The following is a 20572-nucleotide window of genomic DNA, read 5'->3' as shown; positions in this document are numbered from 1 at the left end:
CTGCTCTGTGTGTTTACAGGTTGTTATTAATGTTCTGGGGATGGATGGTACTGGGCTTTGTATGTTTCGATGGACAATGATAACATACCAATTGGGTCAAAGGTTATTGTGTTGTGTGGTCTTTCAGGTGTAGATTTAAGTGTAATAGAATGTGGGGCGGCTGGTCTGGGCCACCACAGAGTTGGGATGTGTTTCTCCCAGGATATCTAGCAGATTTCTTGGGGCACCACAGTGCCCGATCTAGAAGGATAAAAGACAACCTTATACTTTTTTTTTATTTTTTATATTTTTACAACAACAGGTCACAACATAAGCTTTTGGTGCATTCTGCCAATGTACAAGCTACAAATGCTTGCTCAGCAGCTGGGGGGCACTCAATCGTATCATGTATGAAAAGTAAATAAAAGTCCATATAAAACACTGTGTTCCTTTGGAAACTTTAAACATTTAAATGTGACCCCATTTCCCAGCTTTCCATACTGCATTGGTGCCAACTCTACTCTTACAAAGATGTTGGGCCCTACCTTGGTGTTTCCCTCCCCGCTCGCTGAGCCTTTTAGCCTGCCATAGCAAGAAATTGTTTACACCCTTGGGAGCTGCTCTGGGAGCTGCTCTTAACCCCTGATTTGGGGCTGGGATTCTCCATGGCACCCTTCCTCCCCACTGAGTCTTCCTGCTTGTTGTTGTTAAGAAGTTGTTTATGCCCCTGATTGGGCCAGAACTTTCACCACATAGAATTTTCCTGTTTTCCTGGTTGGGGGTTTTCACCTGCCTTGTTGTTTTCCAAGGCTTTTGCCTTGGGTATATAAGGAGATCTCAGTAAAGCCTTGGAGGCACTCGCTGAAAACGGATGACATATGTACTTGATTTATTGCAATCCCGCAGACCTACCCCCAATATTCACACACTGTCGGTGCAGGCGCCAACACAAAGAGATTCCAAACCAGCAGTAAATCAGTTAAATCATCCCCCAAATGCCTGAATTCAAACTAAACAGGCAGGAAAGAGCTACAAGGATGGCATCTACACATTGAGAGTAGCAGAGGCACAGGCTGTAGGGTGAGGGTCCTTCCTGCTCTCCTGGAGGCAAGAAATGGGAAAAGAGCCAACATCCTGCTCATCCACCTCTGGAGGGAAGCCATGGCTCTGTATCTCCTGCATGAGTAACCACATTGGTGGTGAGAGTAAAGAATAGATGTTTGTCCTCTGGAGTCCATTGAAAGTAGAAGCAGGAGCAATGGTGGATGCACCCATGTTCTCAAAATTTCGTAGTGCTTAAAATTACATGTTGTATCTTCTGATACAGGAGAGCCACCACCAATATCAAGCAGATACATGCTGACAACAACTTTTGTGCCCATGGCAACGACACAACTGGCATCTGTCAGTGCCTGCAAGAAGGTCTCAGGGGCAGGACATCCACTGCCCGCATGGAAGCTGAGGCCAATGATGTCAATCTTTATCTCCTTTGCCTTTTCCATGAGAAGCCTGCTGGTTTTGAGTGAGACACCAAATTTAACATTAAGGGGACAAAATGCTTTGGAAGTGTCAATGTCCAACTGCAAAACCAACTTTGCCTTTGTCTGTGCTCTGGTGACTTGCATCAATTCAATTTCACTGTCAAAAGACCTAATGTGGACTCCATTACTGGTGGCATACTTGATTTGAGACACTTGTTTACAAGGATTTGCATAGGTAATGCTCTGGAGCCACCCCAATCCTGTGCACCAATTGTATTTCAGTCTTGCTTGCACAGTCAAATCCTGTAGAATTTCCAGCTAGAGTTCAGCTGTCATTCTACCTGTCTGTGAGGGAGTAACAGGGTAAGAGCTTTTAGTCATGTCAGATGCTGCTTTAGAATGTCTTTGAGGTCTGCAATATAGAAAGCATCTTTATTGTCAGGGGAAGAAACTTCTTCTTCCTCTTCTTCTTCTTCCTCTTCCTCTTCTTCTTCCTCTTCTTCTTCTTCTTCTTCCTCCTCCTCCTCTTGCTCCTCCTCCTCCTCTTCTTCTTCTTCATCATCTTCCTTGTTGTCATCTTCTATGTCTTCTTCTACGTCTTCTTCTTCTACGTCGTCTTCTTCTTCTTCCTCTTCTTCTTTAACTCTTCTTCTTCTTCTAACTCTTCTAATTCTTCTTCTTTTCCTCCTGCTCCTGCTCCTGCTCCTCCTCCTCCTCCTCCTCTCAACTGGTGTAGAATGTCCTTGGCAGTAAAGCCTTCACTGAGGATATAACAATCGAGCTTTTCCTTAGTAAACCTGCTCATGGTCCTTGATATGCCTACAGAAAAAACACTGGGCCTCAGCTGGTCAGACCAGTGGTGAGGACAACACCAAACCCTGAGGATCATCTGGCCATTTGCAGAAGCTGATTCAAGGTGGCACCAAGCTTCTGGCTAGGGTGGCTCTTGGTGATGTCTGCAGGTTCTGACCCTCAGTGTTCTTAATGTTGGTGAAAATGAAACGACTTTAGTATGGAAACCTGCAAAAATATTAAGGGGATGTGGCTATGATTATGTATCTACAGAGAAGGAAAAACAAGGCTACCAACAGAACCTTATAAACATTTTCTCTGAGTACGGAAAACCTGCAGACATCACCAACAGCCACCCTAGCCCATTACCAAGCAGCTGGTCTTTAGTAACAGTTATTCCACTTGTTAATCACAAGGACTGGTTCTGACTTCACTTCTGATGGCCAGCTCCGCAGCTCTGACAGTTGCATTCCCCACTATGCATTGCCTGCCTTCTTTCTGGAAAGTACCAATTAAGAACCTCCTTATACTTGTGTAAAAGCCTCAGGAGGACATCTCAGGAGTAAGCCCCCTTGGGACTCATCCTCCTTCTTGCATGTCCACTTAAGCTTTAGTTTGGGGGTTCCTTTGCCTTCTCTATTTTCTGTTCTTCCTCTCAGCCTCTGTTCTCGGTCCTGGCGGGTCTACTCCTGGATCAGCCTTTGTTGCTCTTCCAACTGACGGGAACCCTCTTCTCGAAATCGAGCAATCTCCTGTTCTAGTGTGGTGGTGCTCCTGCTCTCCTCCTCTTCCTCAGTACCCTGGGCCCGGGCCTGCCACTCCCTGGCCTCCTGGTCGAGCTTCAGTTTCTTCCAGTTCTCCTCAAGTCTCTGGGTCCTTTCTGTGGCCCGCTTCCTGGCTTTCCTTTCCTTTTAATAAGCAGCCCTGGCTGCAGCATCAGTCAGAACCTCCAAGGCCTGGGACAGCAGGTTGAAGAGTTCAGCTGCTCTGGGGTTATCTGGATTTTTGTCTGGGTGGCAGGAGAGTGCTTTTTGTCTATAGGCCTTCTTCACCTCTGTGTTTGCCACCTTCTCTTCAACACCCAGCAGTGTGTACAGATCCATCTGTAAGAGCTCTTTGGTCACCGTCATGATTCTACCCTAAACCTGCATTGATACAACTCCCAGGAGTCCTGTACATGATTTTCTTATACAGGATACTTGGTTCATGGTCTCAAGGAAATCCTAGGGGTTAGGTGTGTTCTGTCCAGACATGGGCCAAGATTTGAAAAGCTAACATTAGTTCCGAATCACAGGATTGAACCAGGAACTCTCACATTGGTGCCACGACTGAGATGCACCTCGTGAGGATTTTGATATTCCCGAGCCCATGTGGCCTGGCACCCCTGCCCCACAGCCACCGAACTCTGGAGCAGAGGATAGGCCTTCCTCACCACATGTCTGTTGTCTGCAGTTGGGACCATCCTGGGCTTCCCTGGGCTTGTGGCAGGGAACCTTTGTAAAGATGGATGGAACTGTGCACTCCCAGGACAAAGTCACATTGCCCTAGAATTGCAGTGCAAGCCTCTTGGGCACACATGACCCGAGATTGCTACTGAGGGTCCTGATGTTGAGCAGTGCCTTTACACCTGCTGCCACCTCTGTGTGCATCACGGAGATTAAATCACCGCTGCTGTCTCACCAGCTAAGCCATCAGACCACCAACACCTTAGATCCTGATCTTGAGGCTGGGAGATATAGGTTTCTGGCCTGGATTTTGGTATGAAGATCTTGAGGCAAAGTGACTATGAATTCCAGGAGCTTAAGGCAAAGAGATCTGAGTTCAAGGTCACCTGGGACAAAGCAAGCCCCAGAGCCAGTGTGGTGGTACACACCTTTAATCTGGGACATACCTTCTGCTGGAGACTTACTTAAGGACATTTTTGGAAGGAAAGAGTCTGTCCTTTGTTGCCTGCCTGCCTTCTGGGGGGAAGCCAGTGCTAGATCCTAGATTCACAGCTGCTGCTGCTGATCATTGTTGGGGAGTTAGACTACAGACTGTAAGTCATTAACCAATTCTCTTAGTATGTAGAGACTACCAATAAGTTCTGTGACTCTAGAAAAACCTCACTAAGACAATATGTGAGAGCATTTTCACTTTTAATTTGTGCAGGCATCTCCATAATTGCAGAACTTTGAGATATGCAGGGGCTAGGAACTAGGACAGAAGAAGGGGGGGAGATCACCATGGCAGAGAAGAAGAGCAGACACATACAAGCCTGCCTCAGTCTACCTGCCTAGTCATTGCCTGTTGGCTCTTTGTTGATCAATCAAAAACCTTTTAGGGTTGAGGATCTTTAGCATTTGGACACTCAGATTCCCAATTTGAGGAGCAGGATTGATTCATTTAAAGAACTAGCCCCAATCACCCAAAATGTAGGACATTGTATTATTTGTCTTGTTAAGTGTCACGACCACCTCGGCCAGCAAGGAAGATGCAACACTGTCGGATTCTTCTCAACAGCCTTTATTTCAGGGAACACCACATTGTCGATACGGGGGACCCCGAGCAACAAAGGCACTCGCCTTATATACAAAACAGACTATGGCTGTATATTTGTCCTCTAGGGATTGGTGGAGCATGAAATACCTTATTAGCAGGAATATCACCCTGGCCTTGTAGATGCCGGAGGTATGCCAACACATGCACTGTACGGTTGTTTACCACAAACAACCACCGGATGTCAGCGCCATCTTTTTATCTATATGTGCCACTCCCTACAACTCCCCCTTTTTTGTTTTATAAAATAATTAGATAGAAGTAGTGGTCTGAGAGAGATCAGACATGCCTCACAGAGTGCCCAGCTCGGCCATGGCGAGCCACTCTTGCAGTTAGGACTGCACCCCAATGAGAGAAATCAACTTATGCAGTAACACACCGTTCTGGGCTATAAGTGTGTGTTTATTGGGGGAGAAACTGGGCAGAGGAGCATTTGACCAGCCTGTATGTTTAAACGGGGTGTAGCCACATCTGTCTATGACTTGTCTAGATCAGGGTGTCACATCAATATTGCCATTGCTCCGGTCTTAGGTCGTTCCTATAGGAGACTTGGTCTTCCCCGTCATTGGGTTACCCTATTGCCACCAGGCGCCGTGTCTTAGGTTGGTCCAAGCCCAAGGAAAGTTGCCCGTCTCTGGATACAATGACTTCACATGATCATGACAAAAATGATCTAGGGTGAACTCTTAATTTTTTAAAGAGGGCAGCCATATGTTGGGAGACGCACCATTTTCAATGGCGACCATAGCCTGGTAAACAATCGCTTTGTGTCTAGCATGTTCTCGTTGTAAACGGCAGAAGAGCCATAGACATACTCCACATCCCAAGAGGACAATGGCCCCCCAGGCAAACATGCCAGCCCATTCCTTAAAAAAGGAAAAAGCATTAGTAATCCATGAGGTGAAATCTCCAAACGTGATGGGTTCCAATCTAGTGTTGTTAAGGACAGCAATTTGCATCAGCAATTGTCTCGATAGTTGCTCTGATTTCATGGACCAGTTTCCTTTCAGGTAATTCGAGATTTCTTTGCCCTGTTGAGAATACTGAGAAAAATTAGCTTGCAAAGGAGTAATGCATAAACCTCTAAGGGAGGAAACACAGGACAGCTGTGTCATATGATATAATGCTTCAATTTGTTCTTGGATTAAATCTATCCATTGATTAGCTAATAGAAAGCCAGATGCCAAGTGGGTAAGTCTCTACAATAGGTAGAGTTATCTAGTGTGTGATTGCCTTGCCCCGGCCATGATGGAAAACTACAATTATGCATCATAATTAAAGTTGTGATGTTCAGATCAGCGGAATTATCGATGTGTCTCTGCTGCCTGAAGAGGCTCCTTGGGTAACTTGTCTTAAAGCAGCCAGGATGGCCCCAGTGCCCATAGCACTACTGCTCATAGGATCTAACCAATTAGCTAATGTGGTCCTTCGCAGCCATATAGAAGGCTGGGAGGAGTTTTTAAGAGTAAAACATAATGTACACAACAAGGAAAGACTAGTGGCAGTATACCGTTGGGGCAATTCTCCATTTTGCACTATACAGGGAACATCACGCAAACAGGAGGTGGAGAAAAAAGTTGGCAAAACAGTAGAATTGCTATGAACTGGCATAGGTACTGGCCAGGATCTGGCAATAGCCCACAGCGTGAGTGAATCAACCTGGATTACCATTCCCAGCAATAATAGAGTGTGTAGTTCTAATATCAGGAGGAGCAGGAGGCAGTTTGCGAGTCAAATGCTCAGGTACCCAGATTGGATTGTCTTGATTCTGTGGAAAAACACAAACAGCTCCCCTAGATCTCGAAAGCATGGGATCTGGGCCACCCAATTCACCAGTTAAGACATCTTTTCACTTTACTTCTGTATTAGTCATAGGTGTTGTAGCAGTATGGCAATCCGCAGCAGAGCGGCCATGTGCATCCAAAATTAAGAAATTTAGAGCTAGAGTCTGTTGCTGTAAAAATATATAAAATAGAAAAGAGTATTTGCTTTTACCCCGCTAGGTCCTCACTGTGGTGCCCCAAGATATCTGCTAGATATTTCGGCGGAAATACGGCCCAGCCACACACTTTCCTACACTCAAACCCTCACATGAAAGAACACACAACATCACTTCCGGTGTGATGGCGGTGCGGTGGAGCTTTAGGTGACGTGTGGAGACAGAAAACTGACAAGGAACTCAGACCATTGAGTACGTGTCACTTGAAAAAACCTGAAGAATCTGGTTTATCGGGTCAGCCGACAGCAGAAAATGAAAAGTAGTGTGGCACACATGAAATCCTCTGGTCACGACAGAAGGGAGAGCCACAATTCATACCACCGGAGGAGCTCCTCCCCAGAAGACAGATATACAGAACAAGACCGGTCCCCCTGGGATAGAGACTATTCTGATTACAGCCAGTCAGACTATGAGCGATCCAGAAGAGGATACTCTTACGATGACAGCATGGAATCACGAAGCAGGGACCAAGAGAAACGCAGAGAGAGAGAAAGAGACGCAGACCATCGGAAACGGTCCCGGAAATCCCCGTCTCCAGAAAGGAGGAGCCCAGACCGAGGAGTGAGCCAGAGTTCTACTCAGGAAGAACCGACATCGAAGAAGAAGAAGAAGGATGAGCAGGACCCGCTGCTCACCCGCACCGGGGGAGCGTATATTCCTCCTGCAAAGCTCAGGATGAAGCAGGAGCAGATTACGGATAAAAACAGCTTAGCATACCAGAGGATGAGCTGGGAGGCTCTGAAGAAATCCATCAATGGTCTCATCAACAAGGTCAACATCTCGAATATAAGCATCATTATTCAAGAGCTCCTTCAAGAGAACATCGTCAGAGGGAGAGGACTGCTGTCCAGATCTGTTCTGCAAGCACAGAGCGCTTCTCCCATCTTCACTCACCTTTATGCAGCTTTGGTGGCGATAATCAACTCAAAGTTCCCACAGATTGGAGAACTGATCCTCAAGAGACTAATTATTAATTTTCGGAAAGGATACCGAAGGAACGATAAGCAACTTTGCCTGACTGCTTCAAAATTTGTGGCACATCTTATTAATCAAAATGTGGCCCATGAGGTTCTGTGCCTGGAGATGCTCACTTTGCTGCTAGAGAGACCAACAGATGACAGTGTTGAAGTAGCTATCGGCTTCCTCAAGGAGTGTGGTCTCAAATTAACCCAGGTGTCACCAAGGGGAATCAATGCAATCTTTGAACGCCTGCGAAACATTGTGCATGAGTTCGAGATTGACAAAAGAGTCCAGTACATGATTGAAGTGATGTTTGCTGTACGGAAGGATGGATTCAAGGACCACCCTGTTATTCTGGAAGGACTTGACTTAGTGGAAGAGGATGATCAGTTTACTCCAAACTTCCAGAATAGTATATGAACATACAAAGCAAAATCAAAAATCCCCTCCAGTTACACAGTATGATAGCACCCAGCAACTGTAGCTGCCATTTTATCATTTCCTTCAGGAACATTGCTCACCCCTCAGAATCTACAGTTTCCTCTACCACATTAGAAGCAGAGTTACCCGTTATGTCTAAGTCACGGTGGATGCCACCTGTAGGCATAAAGGTTTTGAAACCTCCTCTTAAGTTATGCTCTAGCCCACAATAGAGCCCACAGGAGCAGTCTTGCCCCGGATGTAGGGAAACAGCTGAGCAATTCTATTTGCTTCTCCCCTTTAGCAGGTTTTATTTCTTCCAGGGATCCCCATCTACTATACCATGAGTCCATGAGAAGTGAATCCACTTCTTCCCAAGATTATTCCCACTGTCCCTGAAGGTAAGGGACCATCCACACCAGTGGTCCACTTATATCATGTGACTTTTGGGGATAATGTAAGAGGGATCAATGGCCAGATCAAATCTACACTTTCTCTGCAGCCATGTATAAGATCAGAAATACCTACTTTTCTTGCCTGCTTGGTACCTCCTGACTGACCAAAAGGAAAATGTCTCCAATGTCCTGAGGGGCCTCTAGCTTACAGGGCTGCCTGTAGTTTTACAATCACCACCACCTCATGCCCAGACTACAGCCAATGCCACCAGCCCTTCCTGCCTTTCTTCTTCCACCACAATGCTGAGTTCTGGGATTGGCCACTGCCAACCCTAACCCGGCCTCTTTCTCTCTCCGCCACTGCTTTGTGAGTTCTTGCCACTGGCTTGCCTCTGAGACCTTTGATACTGTGGACAAGAGATACAGGGCTGGAGAGGTGGCTCAGGGGTTAAGAGCACTGACTACTCTTCAAAACCCTAACACTGGTTCTGAAAGCATGGATGGAACCAGGAACCTTAACATTGGCGCCGTGACTCGGATGCCCCAGGTGAGGATTTTGATTTCCCACTGCCCACATGGCCTTTTACTTCCGCCATTCCTCTGCTGACCCCGAGGCAGAGGATAGGCCTTTCCCAACACATTCCTCTACTGCCCACAGCAACCACCAGCTTCTCCTGGCAGAACCTTGGTGGAGGTGGAGGAAACCTGTGCACTCCAGCCTTATCACTGCATTGTCAACAGTTCACCCAGGTCTGTGGGTAAAGCTGCAGTTGCTCACAACTGGCTCCGTGCTCTCCCTGGCTTGGCAAGGAAGAACGGAGAGGAATGCCACTTCTGTGAACATGACTCGAGATTGCTACCAAGCGTCCTGCTGTTGGGCCCTGCCATTACATCTGCTGCCACTTTTGTGAGCATCACAGGGATTTGATTACAGCTACTGCCACAACATCGACACCATCAAACCACCAACGACTGCTGGCTGCTGGGGATCTCAGGACTTACACCACTCCAGCAGGCCTCCCGTTCCATAGGATGCCCTGCTTATAGCTGCCAACCAAGGAGAGCGCGCTCCTCAAGCACATGCAGGTGAGCAGTACCTATTCAACCTCTGTGCGCTTTACCTCAGAGCCTGACTTTCCATGGGGAACACAGGGTTTCAGGGGAGCATTCTTGAGCTTGGAGCTACAGGAGCTACCTCTGGGGATAGAGCCTTTCACAGAGCCTCCTTCTAGGAACTTTTCCTTTGGTGAGACTTTCTCTTTTTGAGACGGTTTAATGCCAGCCCAGGCCTGGATAGACTGCTCTCTGGCCCAGGAGTACCGGCTCTAAATCTAGCCCGAGCACAAGTTGGGGCAGTTAATCCCTATTCTCACCCATGGGTCTATAGGTCTTCAATGCCTGTCCCCATTTCCTGGGATGTTTTGGTCTAATTTACACTAACCAGAAACCATTCTCTCTGTCTGGCCCCATTCCCAGGCCTCCCCCTCTTCTCCCATGCTTGTTGCGGTAGCTCCTGGTTCCTGCCCTGTGAAAAGCAGGTCTGACCCCTTTTCGGAGGAACCATGTCTATCAGGCCCGTTTCCTACTATCTGGGACCCTAGGACCCTTGCATAAGCCAGTTCTCTTTCTGTCCGGGACTTTGCTCCAGCGTTCTAACAACACCACCTGCACTCATTGCCCCAGCTGTCCACACCACTGTCCCAACTACGGGTACTTGAGTGCTCCCTCTTTTACCTTGCTCTGCCGATCTTAAAGAATGGAAACTTATAAACTACAGGAATCCCACTCAGACCTATGTCTTATGGAATAAATAGATTCCACTCAGATAAGTTCATCTGCCTCAACATCCACATACAACCTATTCCAAAGGGTGGGAGTCCTCTTGCTTTTCAAATTTCCATCTAAGAAAAAGTTTACTTGTCTCCTGAAACATGCTTAATTTTATTCTGTGCCTATAATAAGTATGCATGTTCTAGCACCTCATCAAGTCCAGGCGCTTACTACACCCAGGACAGCCCTAGAGAACCGACCTCCAGATGTTCCAATCTCCTCTCAGACACAGATGCCTCTATTGGATCGGTTACTTCCGAACTATACTCAGTTGGTTCCACACACCATAGACAACAGGGAGTCAGCATCTCTAGATTGAGCAAATAACCCCATCCCCATCTTTTTAGGTTCTGGAGACACATCGCCGCAAAGCAAACAGGGAGTAAGTCAGAGATCACAACCCAATTCCTGCTTCACCATCGAGTCTACTATTTTTTTTTTAAATAAACCAAAATGGGAGAATGTTGGTGTTCTACGCTCAAAGAGCACAGCTGCATGGGAACAGCCAGGTATGCACTACCCACAGTTGCCTGGCAATAGCCAGCTATGCCTGACACTAGAAAAGGGGCTGCTTGCCCTGTCTTACCCTCTCTTACTTCCCTTAGTCTTTGTTCTTTGCTGCTCTTGTCCCCTTCCCCATCCCTCCCCCCATATGTCCATGGCCAGCCACCAATCTGCTCTTCTACTCTTCTCTCATTTAACCTCTTCACCTGAACCATGATTGCTTGGCATGTTCTGTCAGGGCACAGGCCAAAATTCGAAACCCTAACAATTATGTCCTCCTTTATCTGAAGAGACAGACAGGAAGAAGACACAGAGAAGATGAAGATGACTCAGATCCATGTGCATCCGGTTCATCTTCCTCCATCTCCTATCTCTTCCTGGTCACCTTTCTGTCCCCTCTCTAAAACTTTCAGCCCTGCCTTCTTTTCCCACTGCCCAATCACAGGCTCAAGTAACTAATTAAGATTTGTACCTGGCCTTGCCTGCATACAGACAGCAATCCACAGGTCAGTTTGGTTCCCAATAGCAGGAGGTTACCTCATTCAGACTCAGACTGGCAAATCCTTTGACCAATGTCAAAGGCTGCAGTGGCCTAGAATCCTCTGTAGCTCACAGTAAAAAGAACCTGCAAGGTCTTAGGTACGGTTACTGTATTCTCTAGAATCAATGCACCTGTCATTGTGAACTCTGGAACCTTTGGCCTTACAATTTCTTGGGAAATCACCAAGTTGTCTACAGTTAAAACATCAAGCATTTTGATTGCTGATATCTGTAGCCACCATTTGCCCTGTGATATTTGCATTATACTCCTGAGAACCTATACCAGTGGTCTCCCTTATGCATTCATCTATAGGGCTCGACATGCTTTCAATGGTCTAATTACTCTCTTACATTCTGTGTTTACATCCCCAAAAGCCAATATTTCTATCAATGGCTGTCTAGTTTCTGAGTCTGATAGGGTTCTATAAACAGCTGAACTTAACCTCTGTAAGAATTCTCTAAAGGAATTCTCCAGAATCCTATCTTAGTAAAGAGGTAAATTTTCCTCCTCAGGTTCTGCAACCAGACCCCAGGCTCTTAAAGTTGCAACACAACATTGTTCAATTACACCCTCAGATCCGATTTGGTTCTGTAAGTCAGCATAACATCCTTCACCAAGTAGTTGTTCTTTAATAAGTTATTCCACTTGCGAAATTACAAGGGCGGGTTCTGTAGCTTGCTTCATGCCTTTACCACCACAACCACAGTAATTGTTGAACAGCTGACACCAACCCCTTCCATCCAATCTTGTGGGATCACCTCATGCTGTGGTCTAGTTATTTAGTGTTTCATTAATATAGGAAGAATGTAAATGATACAAAACAACAGATTCTTCAAAATACTTTAAATCAAGCATTTCTATCAGTCACCAGGTCAGCTCAGTGGCAGGAATAGCACCAGTAGCAGGCACATGCTGCAGAGACACTGGGAAGGATGAAGGTGCCTCTGGAGGCCCAAGCAAAACCTGTGGTAATGCACTCACTTATACATTACCAGTTTGTACCTGTGCTGCTTCCTGGTCTTCCCAGCCCCTTGTCTCCCTGAGGCATTTGGGCACCTGGTAGTGAAAGCTCGAGGAGCAGGGCAGGGCAGCCCTGTCCCTTCCAGTCTATTTCTTTCCCCTTTTCATCATGGGGTACATTCATTACCAGTCTCATTCACCAAGCCTGAACCTTGTTCTCGCCCTGACTTTTTGCATTCCAAGCATTTCAACTTCTAGTTGAAATCTCTATGTGCATTACAAAGTCTGCAGTCCTTTCTAGCAGAAGAGAATTGAGTGAAACTTCTGAGTTTTCGACCTTCTCTCCAAATTTTAGAATAGCATGTGAACATACAAAGGAAAACCAAAAATCCCCCTCCAGGAACACAGAGTAAGATACTACCCGCAACTGCAGCTGCCATTTTACCAATTTCCTTCAGTAACATTGCTCACCCCTCAGAATCTACAGTTCCCTCAACCACATTAGGAGCAGAGTTACCCATTATGCCTAAGGCACTTTGGGTGTCACCGGTAGGCGTAAGTATTTTGAAACCTCCTCTTAAGCTCTCCTCTAGCCCGCCACAGAGCAGATGCAGTGGAAGAGAAAAGTTATTAGGATGTGGGGAAGTGGACCTGCTCAGCAGTCTTTCTCTGGATTGAGTTCCATGTCCTTGGGCAGCTGCTCAGTCCCAGAGCAAACACCAAACAGGACTCAGCAGCTGCAGACCAGTCCTCTAGGCAGGCAGAAAACGGGCTCGACCAGCAGCCATAATCCAGTCCTTTCAGGAAGCAGACACCAGGCAGCTGTACTTCAATCCTGAAGAAACCACCAGGCTGGCCACTGACCTGAGGTCAGGCCCCAGAAGTGACAAGCTGCTGCAGGAACTATACAAGCAGTTCTTGGGTGAGCTTCTCTCCATGGCAGCTTTATCACAAGTTGAGCTCAACCATGCTATGTAAGGGGAACCAATACATGCGGTGTCCTTACTGAAGAATGGCCAGGTGGAGCAAACCAAAGCTCAGTGCTCATCTCCCACAGTCTGTGGGGTCAGATTTATACTCCTTCATCAAGAGTCCTTTCACTGTCTGCTATATCCAAACAGCCTTTTCCCTGTGTCTGCTTCAGGAAAAGTCTTTCACATGTTTGCGTTAGGAAGACGTCCTTTCATCTCTGTGCCTGAGCAAATCGTTTGGCAAAATATATGTTTTAAAGAACTAGAAGTTTCCACTTCATATCCCCTTTTTCTTTAAAAATTGTCCTTTTCCCTATCATTAGCAATCTACACACAATGGCAATTATTGTAAGAACCATCACATTTTCAAAAAATGCCATTATGTAGACTATACTCAATTAACAAAACCTTACCTTTCTATCAATATACAACACTTCAAAACAATTTAAATTTTCTATTGAAGTACAATTCAAACAAAAACTTAAGTTGCTATCAATATGTAATGATAAAACAAAAATCTGAAAATTCTAAAATCATAAGGAAACAAAATACCTTAAAGTTCTAATACACAACTATTCCAACAAAATGACTTTAAATGTCTATCAAGCTCTGATCATAACCAATAATAACCTTCCATCCTAGATAACAATTAGAACACATCAAATGACCAAACCTATCCACCACACTTTAAGGGACTAGGGCGACGATCCTCAGAAAACTGCTTCCTGCTGAAACAGGGTGAAGAATACCTGTATGGGCCCCAGGGAGAAAAAAAATGGTTAGTTTGAGGAAAAGGTAGCTGTAGCCTTTGTTGCCCAATCTGTCTTTCTAGTTTCTGTGCTAGCCCTTTTGAAGTTGATTTGCATGCACAGTTAGGAGAATCAGAAACTGACACAGTCTGTGAGTCACCTGGGATGTTTGCTTTGTGGAGACACTGTCTCAGCTCACAAGAGGTTTTCCCTAATCAGATCTAAACATTAAAAGCTTCTGTTGGTAGCCGTATTTTTCAATCTCTGTAGATGCATAAGCATAACCACATCCCATAATACAATTACCAGGTTCCCTTCTCATGTCTACACATCCTTACATTGGTTGGCCTTGTTCCTCAGTTTTTTCAATAACCTCTCTCGGGTGCTGTTGTTCCATTTTCACCAACATTAAGAATATTGAGGGCAGTTCCTGCAGATGTCACCAACAGGCAGCCTAGACATAAGCTTAGTGCCACCTTGGATCAGCTTCCACTAATGGCTGTGTGGTCCTCGGGGTTTGTTGTTTTCCTCACCACAGGTCTGGCTAGCTGTGGCCCAGTGCTGTTTTCTGTAAGCGTATCAAGAACCATGAGCAGCTTTAGGAAGGAAAACTTTGGTTGCCACATCCTCAATTTAGGCTTTAATGCCAAAGACATTCTAGAGGAAAAAAAGGGAAAGAAATAGAAAGAAATCTTCCCCTGACGATAGGGATTCTTTCTAAGTTACAGACCTTGAACACATTCTAAAACAGCGTCTGAGGTGCCTGAAAGCTCTTGCCCTGTGACTCCCTTTCACACAGACAAATGAAAGGACAGCAGAGCCCTAGCTGTAACTGCTACATAACTTGACTGTGCCAGCAAGACTGAAATAACGTTGGTCTAGAGACTTGGGGTGCGTCCAGAGAGCATTACCTATGCAAATCCTTGTAAACCAGTGTCTCCAGTCAAGTATGCCACCAGTAATGGAGTCCACATTAGGACCTTGTCAGTGAAATTGAATTGATGGAAGTCACCAGAGCACATCCAAAGGCAAAGTTGGTTTTGCAGATCGACGTTGACACTTCCAAAGCATTTTGTCGCCGCAATGTTAAGTTTGGTGCCACACTCAAAACCAGCAGGCTTCTCATGAACAGGAGAAGGACCATCAGCTTCCATGAGGGCAGTAGATGTACTGACCCTGAGACCTTCATGCAGGCAGCATCACACACCCGCTGTGTCTTTGACATGGAAACTGAAGATGGTTTCAGCGTTCATCTGCTTGAAATTGGTGGGTCTCCTGGATCTGAAGATACAAAGCTTAAATTTGAAGGGAACACAGTGTCATCCACCCAGCTGTGAACGAGCACTTGCCATCAGACTCTGGAGTGAGAACCATAGCTGAGCCGGGCAGATACTGTGTCTCCTCTGCTTTCACACTTGCAGTCGACATCATTGCCCAGTGAAAGTGTGGAAGGAGCAGCCTGGCTCCGATGATGAAGAGGAGTCAATGAGCAAACCTTCATGGTATCTTCCTGATATCTCTAGCCACCATTATGTGAATGGTGGAGTGTATGCATCATTTAACTGCATTTCTTATGATCATGCACATAGGAAGGCCCTGATGCAGGAAATTATTCATCCAGCATCTGAGGAAAATCAGGAGCATCTGGGTAAAATCACGAGGTGTACCCAACTGGTCCCTACAGATCTGTATCTTTTGTGGTTAAATTGTTTGTTGGACTTTATAACCCAGATAACTAGTGAATCTCCCCTTTATTTTTTTTTCTGGAGCACTCTGTAATCCCCAGCATGGTAGAATTTTTTGTGTTACCATAATCTCTAACCCATGATTATCAGAATCAGCCAACAGAATGCTATCCATATAACGGTAAATGAGAGATCGAGGAAATTACTTACGAATAATTGCAAATGGTTGTTACACAAAAATATGACAAAGTTGGACTATTTAACATTCCTTTTGGAAGTCCTTTCCAGTTGTATCTCTTTATTGGAAGACATGACTGTCTTTTTTCTCCTCAAAGTGACAGACAGAGACAGAGAGATGCCAAGAAGATGAAGATGAACCAGATTCATGTAGATCTTTCTCCATCTCCTATCTCTCTCTATTCATGTTCTCTCTCTCTCTCTCTCTCTCTCTCTCTCTCTCTCTCTCTCTCTCTCTCTCTCTCAGCTCTATATTCTCTAGAATCAACACACCTCTTATTTTGAACGCTGAATCTTTTAACCTTACACTTTCTCTGGAAATGTCCAAATTGATCACAATTAAAATATCAAGTATTTTGATTTATGAAATCTCTACCCAAAATTTGACCTTTGATATTTGCAATTATACTCCTGAGAACCAACACCAGTGGTTTCCCTTTTCCATTCATCTATAGAGGCTCTACATGATTTCAATGGTCTAATTGCTCTTTTACATTGAGCGTTTGCATTCCCAAAGGCCAATATTTGCATCAAGGACAGACTGGTTTCAGACTCTGATATGGTTCTATTCACAGCTGATCTCAACCTCTGTAAGAATTCTGTAAAGGATTCTCCAGAACCCTATATTGGTAAAAGAGATAGATTTTCCCCCAGGTTCTGCAACCAAATCCCAAGCTCTAAAAGATGTAACACAACATTGTTCAATTACCCCGTAATATCTGATTTGCTCCTGTAAGTCAGCATAATGCCCATTCCCCAGCATCTGGTCTTTAGTGACAGTTATTCCACTTGTTAATCACAAGGGCTGGTTCTGTAGCTTCATGCCTCCACCTCGACAACCACTGTAATTGTTGACCAGCTGACACCAACCCCTTCCAATCTTGTGGGATCACCTCATGCTGTGGTCTAGTTATTTAGCATTTCTTTGACAGAGGAAGAGTATAAATGATACAAACTAATAGATTCTTTAAACTGCTTTAAAATCTAGCATTTCTATCAGTCTCCATGTCAGGTCATTGGCAGGAATAGCATCACTAACAGGCACATGGTGCAGAGACGCTGGGAAGGATGCATGTGTTTCTGCAGGCCTAAGAATATCTTGTGGGAGTGCACTCACACATCACCCTTTCGTGCCTGCACTACCTCCTGCTCTTCCCAGCCCCTTGTCTCCCTGAGGCATTTGGGCACCTGGTAGTGAAAGCATGGGGAGCAGGGCAGGGCAGCAGTTTCCCTTCCAGTCTATTTCTTTCCCCTTTTCATCATGGGGTACATTACCAGTCTCATTTACCAAGCCTGAACCTTCTTCTCCCTCTGCCATTTTGCCTTCCAAGCATTTCAACTTCTAGTCAAAAACTCTACATGCATAGCCAAGTCTGAAGTCCTTTCTAGCAGAAGACAATTGAGTGAACGATCTGAGTTATTGACCTTCCCTCCAAATTTCAGAAGAGAATTTGAACATACAAAGCAGAAACAAAACAAAACAAAATCTTCCAGTTACACAGTAGGATAGCACCCAGCAACTGTAGCTGCCATTTTACCAATTTCCTTCAGTAACATTGCTCACCCATTAGAATCTACAGTTTCCTCTACCACACATTAGAAGCAGAGTTACCCATTAGGCCTAAGGCACTTTGGGTGCCAGCTGTAGGCATAAAAGTTTTGAAACCTTCTCTTAAGTTATGCTCTAGACAACAATAGAGTAGATGTAGTGGAAGAGAAAAGTTATTAGGACGTGGGGAAGTGGACCTGCTCAGCAGTAGTTCTCTGGATTGAGTTCCATCTCCTTGGGCAGCTGTTCAGTCCCAGAGCAAACACCAAACAGGACTCAGCAGCTGCAGACCAGTCGTCTAGGCAGGCAGAAACCAGCAGCCACAGTCCAGTCCTTCCAGTTAGCAGACACCAGGCAGCTGTAGTTCAAGCCTAAAACAACACAAGGCTGGCCACCGACCTGAGGTCAGGCCACAGAAGTAACAAGTTGCTGCAGGAACTATACAAGCAGTTCTTGGGCGAGCTTCTCTCCATGGAAGCTTTATCACAAGTTGAATTCAACAAAGCTATGTGAGGCGAACCAATACATGCAGTGTCTTTACTGAAGAATGGGGAGGTGGAGCAAACAAAATGACTTTAAGTATTTTATCGATCTCTCGTCATAAAACCTTCCATCCTAGATAACAATTTTATCACATCAAATGACCAAATCTATCCACCCCACCTTAAGGGACTAGGGCGATGTTCTTCAGAAAACTGCTTCCTGCTGAATTGGGGTGAAGAAATCCTGTATGGGCCCCAAAGGAGAAAAAAATGGTTAGTTTGACAAAACGTAGCTGTGGCATTTGTAGCCCTGTTTCTGGGCTAGCACTTTTCAAGTAGATTTGCATGCACAGTTACGAGAATCAGTCACTGAGACAGTCTGTGAGTCACCTGGGATGTTTGTTGGGTAAAGACACGGTCTCAGAAAAAAAACAGGTTTTTCCTAGTCAGATATGATCTTTACAAAGTTCTGTTGGTAACCATGTTTTTCATTCTCTGTAGATACATATGCATAAGCACATCCCCTTCATAATATTGTAGGTTTCCACTCCACTATCAACACATGGTTCTATTGGTTGAGCTTTCAGATATTTCAATATTTTGAGGAACCAATTGTTAGAAAACAACCTTTCCCCATAGGTTCATGTGTATGTCAGCCACATAATGTCTCAATTTCTATTTTTGCCCTTCACAGGCAATCCATTGGATACCACCCTATTCTCGATAATTTACCAATTCCTATCAATTCTGTCAAAACCTGAGGTGGCCAGTCTGGATTCCAAGAATTTTGAGAAAGCAAACTAACATCAGCTCCTGTATGTACCAACCCTTCTATGTCCACACCCGTATTTGGACAACCTGGGCCTCTGATCATAGACCTGTGTGCCAGAGGACATGCTTCTCAGTACTCCCAAAAGCCCCTGTTCATTCCACAGGAGTGGCCTTGCCCTGGGTGTAGTGAAACAGCTGAGCAGTTCTATCCCCTATCTCACCTTTAACAGGTTTTATTTACGTCATGAAATCCCATCTACTATACCTGGAGAGACCATAAGTCCTTGACAAGTGAATCCACTTCTTCCCAAGACGATCGATCCCCAATGTCCCCTGAACATAAGGGATCACACACTCCATTGGTTAGGTTATATTTGACTTGTGGGGATAATGTAAGAGGAATCTGTGGCCAGATCCCAAGCTAACCCTCCATGAGCACCTATGTATAGGATTAGAAATACCTAATGCTTGGAATGTCCTCTCTGACCAAAAGGAAAATAACTCCCACTCTTTGCAGGGTGTCCTCTAGCTCACAGGCCCCTCAGTGTTGCCTGAAGTTATAAAATGAGCACCATCTTAGCCCAGGCCTGCAGCCAAAGCTACCAGCCCCTCCTGCCTTTCCTCTTCTTCCACCATGCTTAGCTCCGGGGTTGGCCACTGCCAACCCTAACCTGGCCTCTTCTCTATCCACCACTGCTTTGAGGATTCTTCCAACTGGCTTGCCTCTGAAACCTTTGATTCTGTGGATAAAAGACACAGGGCTGGAAAGATGGCTCAGGGGTTAAGAGCACTAACTGCTCTTCCAGAGGTTCTGACTCCATTCCCAGCCATCATCTGACTCAATTGCTCACAACTATCTGCAATGGGATCTGATGCCCTCTTCTGGTGTTTCTGAAGACAGGGACAGTGTACTCACTTGCAATAAATTAAAAGGAAAAAAAAAGACTTCAAATTTGTTTACTGGGCACAGTTGCTATGCAAAGATAAGGAGGCCGTCCAGGTGGGAGTTACCAGTTCATTACCTCTGTGTCTCCCCCTGCTCTAAACTTGAGGCTTGTTCCACCATCTCCTGCCAAATATTTTTGACCAACCTTTCAAGGTTGCAGACCCTAGCTTTCCCAGAGCCCTTCCATGATTATTGTTTGTTTCTGTCTAAGCTAAACCCACACAGCTACCTGGGAACAGGCAGGTAAGCTCAGCCCCACAGTTCCGTGCAACAGCCAGCTGTGCTTGACAGAATAACCAGGGCTGCTTGCCCTCTCTTCCCTCTCTCAGTCCCTTCACCATCCCTCCATCGACATGCCCATGACAGCTGCCTGTCTGCTCCTCTACTCTCCTCTCACTAGAGTTACCCACGTGAAAACATGATGGCTGGGTGTGTTCTGTCTGGGCACGGGCTGAGATTCTAAACCCTAACATTGGTGCCGAAACCTGGGATTGAAGCAGGAACCCTAAAATCAGTGCTGTTTACTCGGATGTCCTGAGTGAGGATTCTGATTTCCCGTTGCTCACATGTCCTGATGTTCCCACCACCCTGCCACCAACTCAGGGGTAGAGGACAGGCCTTTCCCACTGCATGACTCTGCTGCCCAAGGCAGCCCACAGCCTGCTCTGGCCGCCTAGGGCCAGAGATTCAGAGCATCTGCCGAGATGGATGAACCATGCACTCCTGCCCTATCACCACATTGCCCACAATCCACTCTGGGCCGGGCCCAGTCACACTTGCTTG

At 45.7% G+C, this 20572-nt stretch overlaps 1 protein-coding gene and 3 pseudogenes across 1 annotated transcript; 2 read left to right on the top strand and 2 right to left on the bottom strand.

The window, feature by feature from the left end:
• Positions 1 to 1023: 1023 nt before the first annotated feature.
• Positions 1024 to 2265, bottom strand: LOC134479130 (ornithine decarboxylase-like; annotated as a pseudogene).
• A 392-nt stretch (positions 2266 to 2657) lies between these two features.
• LOC134479129 (dnaJ homolog subfamily C member 17-like) lies at positions 2658 to 3455 on the bottom strand (annotated as a pseudogene).
• A 3451-nt stretch (positions 3456 to 6906) lies between these two features.
• Positions 6907 to 8169, top strand: LOC134479128 (pre-mRNA-splicing factor CWC22 homolog). Its single transcript, XM_063262633.1, has one exon. It carries the CDS (start codon positions 7042 to 7044, stop codon positions 8167 to 8169), a length of 1128 nt encoding a protein of 375 aa, XP_063118703.1. The 5' UTR covers positions 6907 to 7041.
• Positions 8170 to 14632: 6463 nt separating this feature from the next.
• On the top strand, positions 14633 to 18876 carry LOC134479127 (ornithine decarboxylase-like; annotated as a pseudogene).
• The last annotated feature ends 1696 nt before the right edge of the window (positions 18877 to 20572 follow it).

Source organism: Rattus norvegicus, chromosome 6 (assembly GCF_036323735.1).
Source record: "Rattus norvegicus strain BN/NHsdMcwi chromosome 6, GRCr8, whole genome shotgun sequence".
Classification (NCBI taxonomy): domain Eukaryota; kingdom Metazoa; phylum Chordata; class Mammalia; order Rodentia; family Muridae; genus Rattus; species Rattus norvegicus.
The sequence above is the reverse complement of the archived record's forward strand: the minus strand, read 5'-3'. Positions and strand labels throughout refer to the sequence as shown.

What these genes read in the sequence shown, in the direction of transcription:
- LOC134479128 (XM_063262633.1), top strand. Translation starts at nt 7,042, where the DNA reads ATGAAAAGTAGTGTGGCACACATGAAATCCTCTGGTCACGACAGAAGG.